Source organism: Dermochelys coriacea, chromosome 3, assembly GCF_009764565.3.
Source record: "Dermochelys coriacea isolate rDerCor1 chromosome 3, rDerCor1.pri.v4, whole genome shotgun sequence".
NCBI classification, from domain to species: Eukaryota; Metazoa; Chordata; order Testudines; family Dermochelyidae; genus Dermochelys; species Dermochelys coriacea.
The window spans coordinates 137,705,421-137,720,193 of NC_050070.1; the positions used below are offsets into that span (position 1 = coordinate 137,705,421).

General features: G+C 40.2%; 1 protein-coding gene across 2 annotated transcripts in view; it reads left to right on the plus strand.

Annotated features, from left to right (window-relative positions):
• Positions 1 to 14,773, plus strand: part of RYR2 (ryanodine receptor 2) — a 735,866-nt gene that overhangs the window by 643,193 nt on the left and 77,900 nt on the right. For both annotated transcript variants that reach the window (XM_043511417.1, XM_038395332.2), the window contains one exon: positions 7,597 to 7,670. In XM_043511417.1, the coding sequence (XP_043367352.1) occupies positions 7,597 to 7,670 (74 nt within the window). The remainder of the gene's footprint in view (positions 1 to 7,596; positions 7,671 to 14,773) is intronic.

A 14,773-nucleotide genomic window follows, 5' to 3' on the forward strand; every position in this document is an offset into this window, starting at 1 on the left:
TAGGTAACGCATTCCAGTGTTTCACCACCCTCTTAGTGAAAAAGTTTTTCCTAATATCCAATCTAAACCTCCCCCATTGCAACTTGAGACCATTACTCCTCGTTCTGTCATCTGCTACCATTGAGAACAGTCTAGAGCCATCCTCTTTGAAACCCCCTTTCAGGTAGTTGAAAGCAGCTATCAAATCCCCCCTCATTCTTCTCTTCTGCAGACTAAACAATCCCAGCTCCCTCAGCCTCTCCTCATAAGTCATGTGCTCTAGACCCCTAATCATTTTCGTTGCCCTTCATTGTACTCTTTCCAATTTATCCACATCCTTCCTGTAGTGTGGGGCCCAAAACTGGACACAGTACTCCAGATGAGGCCTCACCAGTGTCGAATAGAGGGGAACGATCACGTCCCTCGATCTGCTCGCTATGCCCCTACTTATACATCCCAAAATGCCATTGGCCTTCTTGGCAACAAGGGCACACTGCTGACTCATATCCAGCTTCTCGTCCACTGTCACCCCTAGGTCCTTTTCCGCAGAACTGCTGCCGAGCCATTCGGTCCCTAGTCTGTAGCGGTGCATTGGATTCTTCCATCCTAAGTGCAGGACCCTGCACTTATCCTTATTGAACCTCATTAGATTTCTTTTGGCCCAATCCTCCAATTTGTCTAGGTCCTTCTGTATCCTATCCCTCCCCTCCAGCGTATCTACCACTCCTCCCAGTTTAGTATCATCCGCAAATTTGCTGAGAGTGCAATCCACACCATCCTCCAGATCATTTATGAAGATATTGAACAAAACGGGCCCCAGGACCGACCCCTGGGGCACTCCACTTGACACCGGCTGCCAACTAGACATGGAGCCATTGATCACTACCCGTTGAGCCCGACAATCTAGCCAGCTTTCTACCCACCTTATAGTGCATTCATCCAGCCCATACTTCCTTAACTTGCTGACAAGAATGCTGTGGGAGACCGTGTCAAAAGCTTTGCTAAAGTCAAGAAACAATACATCCACTGCTTTCCCTTCATCCACAGAACCAGTAATCTCATCATAAAAGGCGATTAGATTAGTCAGGCATGACCTTCCCTTGGTGAATCCATGCTGACTGTTCCTGATCACTTTCCTCTCCTCTAAGTGCTTCAGGATTGATTCTTTGAGGACCTGCTCCATGATTTTTCCAGGGACTGAGGTGAGGCTGACCGGCCTGTAGTTCCCAGGATCCTCCTTCTTCCCTTTTTTAAAGATGGGCACTACATTAGCCTTTTTCCAGTCATCCGGGACTTCCCCCGTTCGCCACGAGTTTTCAAAGATAATGGCCAAGGGCTCTGCAATCACAGCCGCCAATTCCTTCAGCACTCTCGGATGCAATTCGTCCGGCCCCATGGACTTGTGCACGTCCAGCTTTTCTAAATAGTCCCTAACCACCTCTATCTCTACAGAGGGCTGGCCATCTCTTCCCCATTTTGTGTTGCCCAGCACAGCAGTCTGGGAGCTGACCTTGTTAGTGAAAACAGAGGCAAAAAAAGCATTGAGTACATTAGCTTTTTCCACATCCTCTGTCACTAGCTTGCCTCCCTCATTCAGTAAGGGGCCCACACTTTCCTTGGCTTTCTTCTTGTTGCCAACATACCTGAAGAAACCCTTCTTGTTACTCTTGACATCTCTTGCTAGCTGCAGCTCCAGGTGCGATTTGGCCCTCCTGATATCTTTCCTACATGCCCGAGCAATATTTTTATACTCTTCCCTGGTCATATGTCCAACCTTCCACTTCTTGTAAGCTTCTTTTTTATGTTTAAGATCCGCTAGGATTTCACCATTAAGCCAAGCTGGTCGCCTGCCATATTTACTATTCTTTCGACTCATCGGGATGGTTTGTCCCTGTAACCTCAACAGGGATTCCTTGAAATACAGCCAGCTCTCCTGGACTCCCTTCCCTTTCATGTTAGTCCCCCAGGGGATCCTGGCCATCTGTTCCCTGAGGGAGTCAAAGTCTGCTTTCCTGAAGTCCAGGGTCCGTATCCTGCTGCTTACCTTTCTTCCCTGCGTCAGGATCCTGAACTCAACCAACTCATGGTCACTGCCTCCCAGATTCCCATCCACTTTTGCTTCCCCCACTAATTCTACCCGGTTTGTGAGCAGCAGGTCAAGAAAAGCGCTCCCCCTAGTTGGCTCCCCTAGCACTTGCACCAGGAAATTGTCCCCTACGCTTTCCAAAAACTTCCTGGATTGTCTATGCACCGCTGTATTGCTCTCCCAGCAGATATCAGGAAAATTAAAGTCACCCATGAGAATCAGGGCATGCGATCTAGTAGCTTCCGTGAGTTGCCGGAAGAAAGCCTCATCCACCTCATCCCCCTGGTCCGGTGGTCTATAGCAGACTCCCACCATGACATCACTCTTGTTGCACACACTTCTAAACTTAATCCAGAGACACTCAGGTTTTTCCACAGTTTCATACCGGAGCTCTGAGCAGTCATACTGCTCCCTTACATACAGTGCTACTCCCCCACCTTTTCTGCCCTGCCTGTCCTTCCTGAACAGTTTATAACCATCCATGACTGTACTCCAGTCATGTGAGTTATCCCACCAAGTCTCTGTTATTCCAATCACGTCATAATTCCTTGACATCACCAGGACCTCCAGTTCTCCCTGCTTGTTTCCAAGGCTTTGTGCATTTGTATATAAGCACTTGAGATAACCTGTTGATCGCCCCTCATTCCCAGTATGAGGCAGGAGCCCTCCCCTCTCAGACATTCCTGCCTGTGCTTCCTCCCGGTATCCCGCTTTCCCACTTACCTCAGGGCTTTGGTCTCCTTCCCCCGGTGAACCTAGTTTAAAGCCCTCCTCACTAGGTTAGCCAGCCTGCTGGCAAAGATGTTCTTCCCTCTCTTCGTAAGATGGAGCCCGTCTCTGCCCAGCACTCCTCCTTCATGGAACACCATCCCATGGTCAAAGAATCCAAAGCCTTCTCTCCGACACCACCTGCGTAGCCATTCGTTGACCTCCACGATTCGACGGTCCCTACCCAGGCCTTTTCCTTCCACGGGGAGGATGGACGAGAACACCACTTGCGCCTCCAACTCCTTTATCCTTCTTCCCAGAGCCACGTAGTCCGCAGTGATCCGCTCAAGGTCATTCTTGGCAGTGTCATTGGTGCCCACGTGGAGAAGCAGGAAGGGGTAGCGATCCGAGGGCTTGATGAGTCTCGGCAGTCTCTCCGTCACATCACGAATCTTAGCCCCTGGCAAGCAGCAGACTTCTCGGTTTTCCCGGTCAGGGCGGCAGATAGATGACTCAGTCCCCCGGAGGAGAGAGTCCCCGACCACCACCACCCGCCTTCTCCTCTTGGGAGTGGTGGTCGTGGAACCCCCAACCTCAGGACATCGCATCTCATGCCTCCCAACCAGCGGGGTCTCCTTCTGCTTTCTCCCCCCAGACATATCATCTGGTCCACTCTCCGCATTGGTACCTGTGGAGAGAACATGAAAGCGGTTAGTTACCTGTGTCTGTGTTACTGGAACCCGGACATTCCGCTTACCTCTTCTGGAGGTCACATGTTGCCAAGCTTCTTCACTGGCCTCTTGGCTCCTCTGTGCAACCTGCTCTATATCTTTAGAGCTTTGTGCCCCTAGAAGGCTATCCTGAGTTTGGTCCAGAAAATCCTCAGTCTCCATCAATGGCTCGATGTCTAGTTGGCAGCTGGAATCAAGCAGAGTACCCCAGGTGTCGGTCCTGGGGCCTCTTTTGTTCAACATCTTCATTAATGATTTGGATGATGGGATGGATTGCACCCTCAGCAAGTTCATGGATGACACTAAGCTGCGGGGAAAGGTAGATACGCTGGAGGGTAGGGATATGGTCCAGAGTGACCTAGACAAATTGGAGGATTGGGCCAAAAGAAATCTGATGAGGTTCAACAAGGACAAGTGCGGAGTCCTGCACTAAGGATTGAAGAATCCCATACACTGCTACAGGCTGGGGATCGACTGGCTAAGTGGCAGTTCTGCAGAAAAGGACTGGGGATTACAGGGACAAGAAGCTGGATATGAGTCAACAGTGTGCCCTTGTTTCCAAGAAGGCTAATGGCATATTAGGCTGCATTAGTAGGAGCATTGCCAGCAGATCGAGGGAAGTGATTATTCCCCTCTATTTGGCACTGGTGAGGCCACATCTGGAGTATTGCATCCTGTATTGGGCTCCCCACTACAGAATGGATATGGACGAATTGGAGAGAGTCCAGCGGAGGGCAAAGAAAATGATTAGGGGGATGGAGCACATGACTTATGAGGAGAGGCTGGGGTTATTTAGTCTGCAGAAGAGAAGAGTGAGGGAGGATTTGATAGCAGCCTTCAACTACCTGAAGGGGGGTTCCAAAGAGGATGAAGCTAGGCTGTTCTCAGTGGTGGCAGATGATAGAACAGGGAGCAGTGATCTCAAGTTGCAGTGGGGGAGGTCTAGGTTGGATATTAGGAAAAAAACTATTTCACTAGGAATGTGGTGAAGCATTGGAATGGGTTACCTAGGGAGGTTTTAGAATTTTGATCCTTAGAGGTTTTTAAGCCCCAGGGCTCGATAAAGCCCTTGCTGGGATGATTTAGTTGTGGTTGGTCCTGCTTTGAGCAGCGGGTTGGACTAGATGACCTCCTGAGGTCTCTTCCAGCCCTAATCTTCTATAATGCTATGATAGTGGGACTGTCCTGGGGCTATGCTTATCTCCAGCTTTCAGGCAGGATTATGTAAACCATTGTCTTTTTGAATATTTGTACCCCACTTCTGAGCCCCTATGACTAATTACACAGCTACTCACCTTGCCGGCTGCCGTGACTTATTCCCTGATTTCAGTGTACCCAATTCTGCCACCCTTACAACAAATAGTACCTTATTTTCTGAGTTGTCCTATTGATGTTTACAGGCTGTTAAAGCATTTGGAAATGTCTGCTCACCATTTCTCGCTCACGTTTGCAGTCTAGGGATATTGGATTTTTGGATGTTTTGTGCAAAGAGTGCACTGCACACTAGGCAGTGAATTGGACTCCATTTAATTTGGGAGTGAAATTTAAACTGGTGATTCTAACATATAAATGACATATGATTTGGGTCTTGTCTACCTTAGCCACAACCTCTCTCCTCACATGATGATATGAATTTATAATTCACTGATGTGTCCAAGATAATAGCCTGCAGAGTTAGTGGTAAGGCATTCTCATTGAGGGGTCCTTGACTCTGGAACTCAACTACTCCCATCCTCCAACATAGCCCAGATTTGAATACCTTCATGGAACTCTACAAGGGTCATTTCCTCAAGAATTCCAGGGAGGCCTCTGTGTGGGGAGGGAGTTAATAGAATTTTGGAAGGTGGGGAAGGGAACTAAGTCATTTGTTTTGGAGTGGACAGGAGGACATTCTATGGTCTTTTTGCAGGTTGTGTTTCTGAATGTGTTTGTAATAAGCAGTGCATAAATAAATACAATAATTATATAAAGACACTTGCACAGAAAGTTAAAATTGAGCCCAATTCACTGTTACATTATGACAGCTATGTTCCAGGCTGGTGAAAAACATCCCTAATCCTGATTTATCTGGCTGCTGGAAGATTCCCTTTTGCACCATCTGCTGCATGACAGATGTCCTAGGACTTGGACTAACTACTATATTATTTTTTTTCTTCCTGAACATAAATAGCTGTTTAAGTATTTTTTCATTAAAAGTAGAATATTTTGGAATAACAACAATGGTCATGAAGTTTTTGAAAAATATAAAGATCAATTTGCCAAAGAAAAAAATAAAATATAAAGTGTTCGTCAGAAAGTTACAACCCATCTGGGATTGCAGGTCATCACCTTTGTTATGTTATCCAAAGAACAAAATAGCTGTCACAATGAGAATGCCTGGTAGATGAGCCATCAACAAAGTATACAGATTTATGATAAATGAAGCTGTATAATTTCTTCTCTGTGTGGCTCAGAGGAGAGCAGGTTGTAGAGTAGGGCACAAGGAACTAAACCCAGGGAAGGCAGGAGATGGAGCCATTATGGCATGAACTCTCTCTTCTCCAAACCTATAGAATTCCATGGCACTTTTTGCACCCTGAGGGCAATAATGGAGCTGGTGAAAAGCTTCTCTACCTTGAATGTTTCCTTCCGGTCTCTACAGATTAGCGAGTGGAAATCCACATGATAGTAAATACTTCCAAAACCATCATAACTAACAATAGAAACCCCTTTGGCTATGTCTGTTTTGCAGAAGATGGTGGGGTGGGGGTACCAGTGGTAACACAGCTCCCTCAGAAGTTTGCTGCTTGGAATTAAGCAGCATAGAGAATAGAGGTTGTCAGCAAAACAGGCATCTTTCCCCAACCCATTGAAAAATATTTAATTCAAAGTTATTTGAAAATTTTCATTCAAAATGTTTAGATTTTTCCTAGGAAAATTCAAAATGAAACTATATTTTTTCTTTCCATTCATATTGATTCCCCCCCCCAACAGAAACAAAATGCAAATTTATTTAATTTCCCATCAATAATAATAAAAATTCTATAGAAAATTACATTTTCTCCACCAAAAAAACCAAACAAAAACACTGATGGAAAAATATTTCAGTAAAAAAAACCCAATAATGTAGAGATGTTGGCCTGCTGTGCTGATGCCATCTGGATTTCAGAGTACATCCGCATGGTACTACAGACCTTTAAACATCTTAGTAAACCAAAATATATTGAAAATGTAAAAATACATTGGGTGAAATGAAGGGAATCGTGCTTTATGGTGGGGGGGGCGGAGAGTTTGAAAACTGCTGCAAAAGGGTCAGCGTGGTCGCTGACTCATCCCCTAGGAATGCAGGGTTTAAAAGGGGCAGTTCTGCGCCTGAAGCCTCCCTTTTACATGGAGCAGGCTGAAGCAGGAGGGCACACAACACTTCAGCATGTCTCAGCCGCATGGCTCCACGTAGAATCAGAACAGTAAGAAAAAGGGGGAAGCTCCCCAGTAATTATGGCATAAACCTGCACTGTACACTTTTATCTGCCGGATAGTCCCAGACATCCCATAATAAAGTTGGGGTCTGATTAAATCCATATGAAATGTTTCTTGTCCTCCTTTCGGTGTGGCCAGACAGTGACCTGTGTTTGGGCTTACACAACTATGTAATTTCCCAGTAGATAATGGGGGACTATGTGTACACCCAAATAATAATGTATTATTTTTATGACGTGAGATATGTAGATAATATACATATACTTTCTTTTTCAGTAAACCATAATTAGCTACATTCTGCTATCATTTCCACAGTAAATCCAGTGTAATTTAATTGACTTACTGGAATTTCTCCAAATTGCAACCATGTAACTGAATTTGGCCCATTGTTAAAGAATGGCGTACCTGGCTTTAGTAACATTACATTTCAGTTATCTCCTAAACTCTATTTTCCATCTTCCAGCTAAGATGATAATTATATTTCTAAGTTTAATTCCATAATTTTGAAAATCATGATATAAATCAAGATGATAATTATATTTCTAAGTTTAATTCCATAATTTTGAAAATCAATAAGATACAATTTTGGATTTATCAAAGAATCTAAATGCTATATTGCTTTTCTCATTGCAGCGTTCTTGACCTAAATGCATTTGAACGCCAAAACAAAGCAGAGGGCCTTGGCATGGTGACAGAAGAGGGATCAGGTATTATCATCTTATGAAAATAACCTTTTTCTTTTTACTGTTCTTCATCAAAACTGTATAGTTAAGGACCTTGGTAAATCTGCACCAAGATATTTAAGTTAAGATATTATTTTTTCAGATAGTTTATAATTTAACTGGCCTACTTTAGACTGTACTAGACAATAAAAGATCACTAGAGCCCGTTTGAGAGTGAGGGAATGTCTCAGAGGAATGCAGGATATCACTTTGAAGTAGCAAAGAAAATATTATGAGGAAATTTGAAAGGCGATTCCAATCACAAACAGCAGTGTTTATGTCAAACAACTTTGAAATCCCTAACCAGTTTCAGCATAAAATAAAATGAAGGGCTCCCAACTGATTTGTTAAATTGTCTCTGGTTGAACGAAAAATAGACAATTTAGCAAGCAATACATTAAATATTAGAGGTCCGAGGAACAGTAGCTGCTGTTTGGAAGACGTTTGTTGTGAAAGTTTCTGTTTTACTATGTAATTTGTCTTTTTGGGAAATATTCTGATATTTTATGTTTACTTCTGATTTTGAAACAATTTGGGTTTTCTACCTTCTGTGTTGTCAGTTCATTGTTAGTTTCTTTCTTTTGTCACATAATGTGTTCTGTCATCCTATTAGTACAGTTGTCTGGAACGAATAGGTTAATTTTTTTAATGTGATAATAGTGCTACCAAAGCACATTTTCTCTATTCCCAATTACATTCTTCATTCATAATATTTTGTGTGTGTTTAAATCCTACAACTAGCTAATTTTATATGTTTTTATTCTTAAAAACAAGGAAAAAAAAGCTTGACTGCATATTCATTATTGTATTTTGGAGGTCATAATTCATACCTGCTTCACTACGTATGTCTTTGGCTACTGTGCCTGTAGCTGTTTTACATGACATATTTCTTGATTGTTCAAGTGCTTGCATCACATTGTTTAATTTGACTGAATGCCTTTAAGACAGATCACAAGTACTTTTCTAAAATTATTCTCTTTCATCAAAAGTGCTGCCATAGCTTAATAAATTGTAGGTCATATCCTCCTTGCCTGACTCATTTGAGTAATCTCATTAAAGTCAATTTAAATGAATAAATTTTGACCCCCTGACTCTGGATTGTGCATTCACGAAGTGCTGTCTGTCTTGTAAGGCATAGGCTGGTTTGACCATTGCTTTCATGTTTCTCTGCAAATTATTCTCCAGAATGTTTGGACATTCTGGGCATAATTTCCATTAATATATATTTTTAAATTATTATTAATAGTTTTGGCTTTTGAAATGGGCTTTTTGATACAGGATCATTTTTCTTTTAATCATCTACCAAAGTTATTAGAAATTACAAATTTGGCATGCAACTATAAACTACTCTTTGACAACTGCATAAGTGACTCTTCTCATATCAAGGTATTTTCATGCTTCCTCATCTGAGAATTTTTTGGTTTGTTTGTTTGTATTTGATCTTTCTTTTTAGTGTAGAACTAATTTGCCAAAACCAATACTGAGTATGTTTTGTATCTGCTAAAATCAAATTCTCAACTTTTTTTTTCTTTTTTCCTGTTTTCTTTTCTTTTAACTAAATGTCCTGTCCTCCCTTCCTCAGTCATCACTCATGAGCGTGGTAATTATTAAAAACAAGCTGCCTTTTATTTATTTTTTTGTTGTTAGCTTTGTGTCAGCACTGTACAGCTCCTGAACACCAGGAGTTTTTTTTTGTTCCTATGAGGCTTTTAAACAAGTGGATTCTTTTCTATTATTATAATTGTGTACTCCAAACTTTTCCGTTTTTATGCCAACTTTCCCCACTTTGTTCTTCCTCCCTTTCTCAGGATTTGCACAGTAACTGGCACACTAGATGTAAGAGCAGCAAGCTTTTTTTTAATTTATTTGATTTATTTTTTTGTTTGGTTGTTGTTTTTTTTAGTGGACCCAGTATTTGCAGTGGTTGGATGTTTTTTTTTAAAAAGTATATATCTATATATACAAACCCTTGTGCTGTAGTCCTCCTGTAGTATTTTTGTTGTGCATTTAATGTGGCTTTATCGCTGCATTGATTTTGTGCAATCACAGGAAATCAGTGGAGGATCCAGAGAGGGCTGGAGGTTGGGATAGAAAGGAGATGTTGGCTGCCACTGGCTAGGTTTACACTATCTCAGAATTCATTTTCTACTACAGTACTTGCCAAAGTAGCTGGTAGTTTAAAAACAAAACAAAAAACACCTCTGCTATTTCTTTTCAGGGTTACATCAGGATGTTACCAGTTATTCCTGATAATTTGCCACTTTGAGAACTTTTTCATACAACAGAGAAAATGTGTATCCCTTAGAGGCAAAGGGTAACAATAATTCATCTGTCACTGAGAACACTCACTTTAATTCACTGAATATGAGTTACAGGCAGCCCAATGCCATTGGTATTAATGCCTGATAGCATTATGAAAGCCCAGCCATTGTGTCTGGAGGAGAAACGATAGATTCTGTTGTGAATGATTGCTAGATATTCTATATTTTATGGGATAGCTTAGCTCACATAACTCCTAGCAATCCTACAAATACCCATCTAAAAAGTCCTTTCAAGACAGCACCAAGGTTTAGACTGGGTGACCCAGGGAGAATATATTTTTTCCTTTCCATTTTACAGGACAGATACTTACTCCAAAATTCAGAAGCATGTGGTTGATTGTTAGGGCAATGGAGGTGAGGTCCAGAATACACACTATAACCTGTTCCTTACTACTTCTACATTTGATGCAGGAATTTTTCAATGAGTTGTTAACTTGTTACTGACTATGAGCCTGAATCAGTTTTCACTCAAGTCAGTTGTAAAAACTCCTGTTGACTTCAGTGGGAGTAGGCTTTGACCTCTAGGTAGTGGTGGTGTTCTATAAAACTCGATTTCTTTTCACATCTCCACATTGGTATTAGCAGAAAATCCTGCAGTGAGTTAAGATGGATGTAAGATTTATTGCCCTTTTCCAACTCTTCTCTTTGTGCAATTCCCACCTAAGCTTCTTGTCCTGATTCCCCTTTCACTAGTACCACCTTCCTGTACAAAATCCTGGAACCCCCACTGGTAAAAACACTGACGGTTCTTCAGCAAATGTGTTTCTTACTTGTTTTTGTGATGTACTTAATGTTGTATCTTTCTGTATGTATATTTGTTTTGATTGTCATGTTCCTTTTACAAAAAAAAGATTCAGAATCAAAGTCGCACAAATGTTCATTATCCCATCTGATGGTTTTCCATTTTTCATGTAATTCTCTCTATCTATACTGTCTCACCATGATCATGATAACCTTGAAAGTGCAATTTTTCTCTCCTCCCAAAGCCCTTTCTTTAGTTGACAGATAATGGAATGCATTTGTTTAATCTACACTTGCATTATCTTGCTATTGTTGGGCACACTTCTTGTTGGGTACAGGTTTTTTTTTTTCTTTTAACAAGACTTCACCAAGAAACTTGAATATGTTCTTGGGTCAGAATGATTTTTTCTAAACCTGACTCACAATTAGCTGGTGAGGAAACTTCTGTAAAACTTACTTGCCATTTGAAACACATACCATCCTATATGACTGGCGTGGTTTTCATAAAATCATTATTGTTGTTTGTGATGTATGGTTAAATAGATCAAACTTACTATGCAGCAAGGAAAAGAGAGTTTGGGTCAGGCTACTGGAGTTCTGCTTTAACCATATACAATATCCCTGAAATACTAATCACTTTGAAATCTGTTGATATTAACAACAATAATACTCTTGACACCTTTTATTTGAAAACTTTAAATGGCTTTACAAACAATTAAGCCCCACAAACCCCTCTAAAATAGGTAACCATAATACCCATTTTATAGATGGATAAATAAAACAGTGAAATTAAGTGATTTCCCCAAGATGACATAGCAAGTCATTTACCCGAGTTGGGAAAAGAACCCAGAAATTCTGACATCCACTTTCTTCCTTTAACCATCAGACTGTGCAGCTATCCTGTTAAGAGTTTCAATAGAAGATTGATTAGCAGTCTCCTTAAAAACATAGACTTACTACAATTATCTGAGATTGATTTTATTTTAATTGGAGTTAATATTCATATTCTTCATTTAATACAATCTCTACAACCTGCTAAATAGTAGTATGTTTGAAAAAATTACTAAGATTTAGAAGAACTTCTTTACTAATTGAAAATAGATTTTTTGACCCATTTTTCATTTCATTAAACCTTTTGTGAATTTTGCCCTTTGTTAGAGGAATATTGTAATTGCATTTGACTGATCTCACTTGAGAGACAGCTTTAGAATACTGCCATGGAATTTTAAGTTACATAGGATAACAATACTTTATTTCTGATGCCTGACAATATTTGTCATATGCTACAATGTCACTTTGGTTCAAGGCCAGTTGATTTTTATCTTCAGAAGACTCACAAATTTCCACAACAGCATTTCTATAGAAAGGACACTTAAACGGTAGTTGAGGGCTTCACAGGAAAAACTCTACTTGTTTTCTCAGCTGTATTGAATAATCCATTAATTTTTAAACTATAAAATGGAGTGAGGTTTAGAGAGATGCATAAAACTACTGTTAAAATTGTTAACTTTTAGAATGGTGTTCTTTAAGAACATAAGAATGGCTGTACTGAGTCAGACCAATGGTCCACCTAGCCCAGTATCCTGCCTTCCTACAGTGGCCAATGTCAGGTGTTTCAGAGGGAATGAACAGAACAGGTAATCATCATGATCCATCCCCTGTCACCAATTCCCAGCTTCTGGAAAACAAAGGCTTAGGACTCTTCAGAGCATGGTTTTGCATCCCTGCCCATTCTGGCTAATAGCCATTGATGGACCTATCCTCCATGAACTTATCTAGTGCTTTTAAAAATCCTTTTATAGTCTTGATCTTCACAGCATCCTCAGGCAAAGAGTTCCACGGGTTGAAAGCATTGTGTGAAGAAATACATTCTTTTGTTTGTTTTAAACCTGCTGCTTATTAATTTCATTTGATACCCCTAGTTCTTGTATTATGAGAAGGAATAAATAACATTTCCTTATTTGCTTTCTCCACACCAGTCATGATTTTATAGACCTCTATCATATTTCCTCCTTAGTCGTCTCTTTTCCAAGCTGAAAAGTCCCAGCCTTATTAATCTCTCCTTATATGGAAGCTGTTCCATACCCCTAATATTTTTGCTGCCCTTTTTCTGAACCTTTTCCAATTCCAGTGTATCTTTTTTTGAAATGGGGTGACCACATCTGCACACTATTCAAGATGTGGACATATCATGGATTTATAGAGAGCCAATATGATATTTTTCTGTGTTATTATCTATCCCTTTCCTTATGATTCAGAACACTATTAGCTTTTTTGACTGCCGCTGCAGCTGAAGTGGATATTTTCAGAGAACTATCCACAATGACTCCAAGATCTCTTTCTTGAGTGGTAACAGGTAATTTAGACCCCATCATTTTTTATGTATAGTTGGCATTATGTTTTCCAATGTGCATTAATTTGCAGTTATAAAACTGAATTTCATTTGCCATTTTGTTGCCAGTTACCCAATTTGGTGAGGTCCCTTTGTAACTCTTTACAGTCTGCTTTGGACTTAGCTACCTTGAGTAGTTTTGTATCATCTGAAAATTTTGCCACCTAACTGTTTATCCCTTTTTCCAGATCATTTATGAATATGTTGAATAGGACTGGTCCCAGGACAGACCTCTAAGGGACACCACTATTTACCTTTTTTCATTCTGAAAACTGACCATTTATTCTTACCCTTTGTTCCCTATCTTGTAACCACTCACTGATCCATGAGAGGACCTTCCCTCTTATCCCACGACAGCTTACTTTGCTTAAGAGACTTTGGTGAGGGACCTTGTAAAAGGCTTTCTGAAAATCTAAGTATCCTCTATCCACTGGATCACCCTTGTCTACATGCTTGTTGATCCTCTGAAAGTATTCTAGTAGATTGGTGAGGCATGACTTCCCTTTACAGAAAACATATTGACTTTTCCCCAACAAATCATGTTCGTCTATGTATCTGATTGTTCTGTTCTTTATTATAGTTTCAAACAATTTGCCTGGTATAGTAGTCAGGCTTACCGGCCTATAACTGCCAGGATCACCTCTGGAGCCTTTTTTAAAAATTGGCATCACATTAACTATCCTCCAGTCGTTTGGTACAAAAGCTGATTTAAATGATATGTTACATACCACAATTAGTAGTTCTGCAATTTCACATTTGAGTTCCTTCAGAACTATTGGGTGAATACCATCTGGTTCTGGTGACTTATTACTGTTTAATTTATCATTATTTTCCAAAACCATCTCTAATGACACCTTAATCTGGGACAGTTCCTCAGATTTTTCACCTAAAAAGAATGTCTCAGCTTCGGGAATCTCCCTCACATCCTCAGCCATGAAGACCGATGCAAAGAATTCATTTAGTTTCTTTGCAATGGCCTAATCTTCCTTGAGTGCTCCTTTAGCATCTTGATCGTCCAGTGGCCCCACTAGTTGTTTAACAGACTTCCTGCTTCTGATGATCTTTAAAAAATAAATTGCTGTTACTTTTTGAGTTTTTGTCTAGCTGTTCTTCAAATTCTTTTTTGAACTTCTTAATTATAGTTTTACACTTCACTTGCCAGAGTTTATGCTCCATTCTGTTTTCCTCAATAGGATTTAACTTCCACTTTTTAAAAGATGCCTTTAAATACAAGTTGCAAAGTATCTAATATTATAATCTGCTGACATCTCTTAAAGGGATATTGTAAATTTGGAAATCAGTTTTCAATCAATTCAAATCAAAACCAAATCAATTCAAAAACAAAAATTTTACCTGTTTTGTGAATGACATGTAAATTATAAAAAGGAAATTGTTTTAATATCAAAATTTATTTTTTCTTTCTATGTTGTTAGGTGCTTTTTTAATTTCTCCCCAGTTGAACAATTGTAGTTAGTTTCTTGCCAGTTTTATTGTTATAGTCTTATATACCAGTGTAGTGCTGGAATCTTTGGGGAAAAACACTGCAGGGAAATGTTTATTAATAAAGTGTGGTTTCAGTTGGATTTTTTGAATATAATGGAATTATTTCTGTTTGTCTTAGGTTCTTAAAAAGC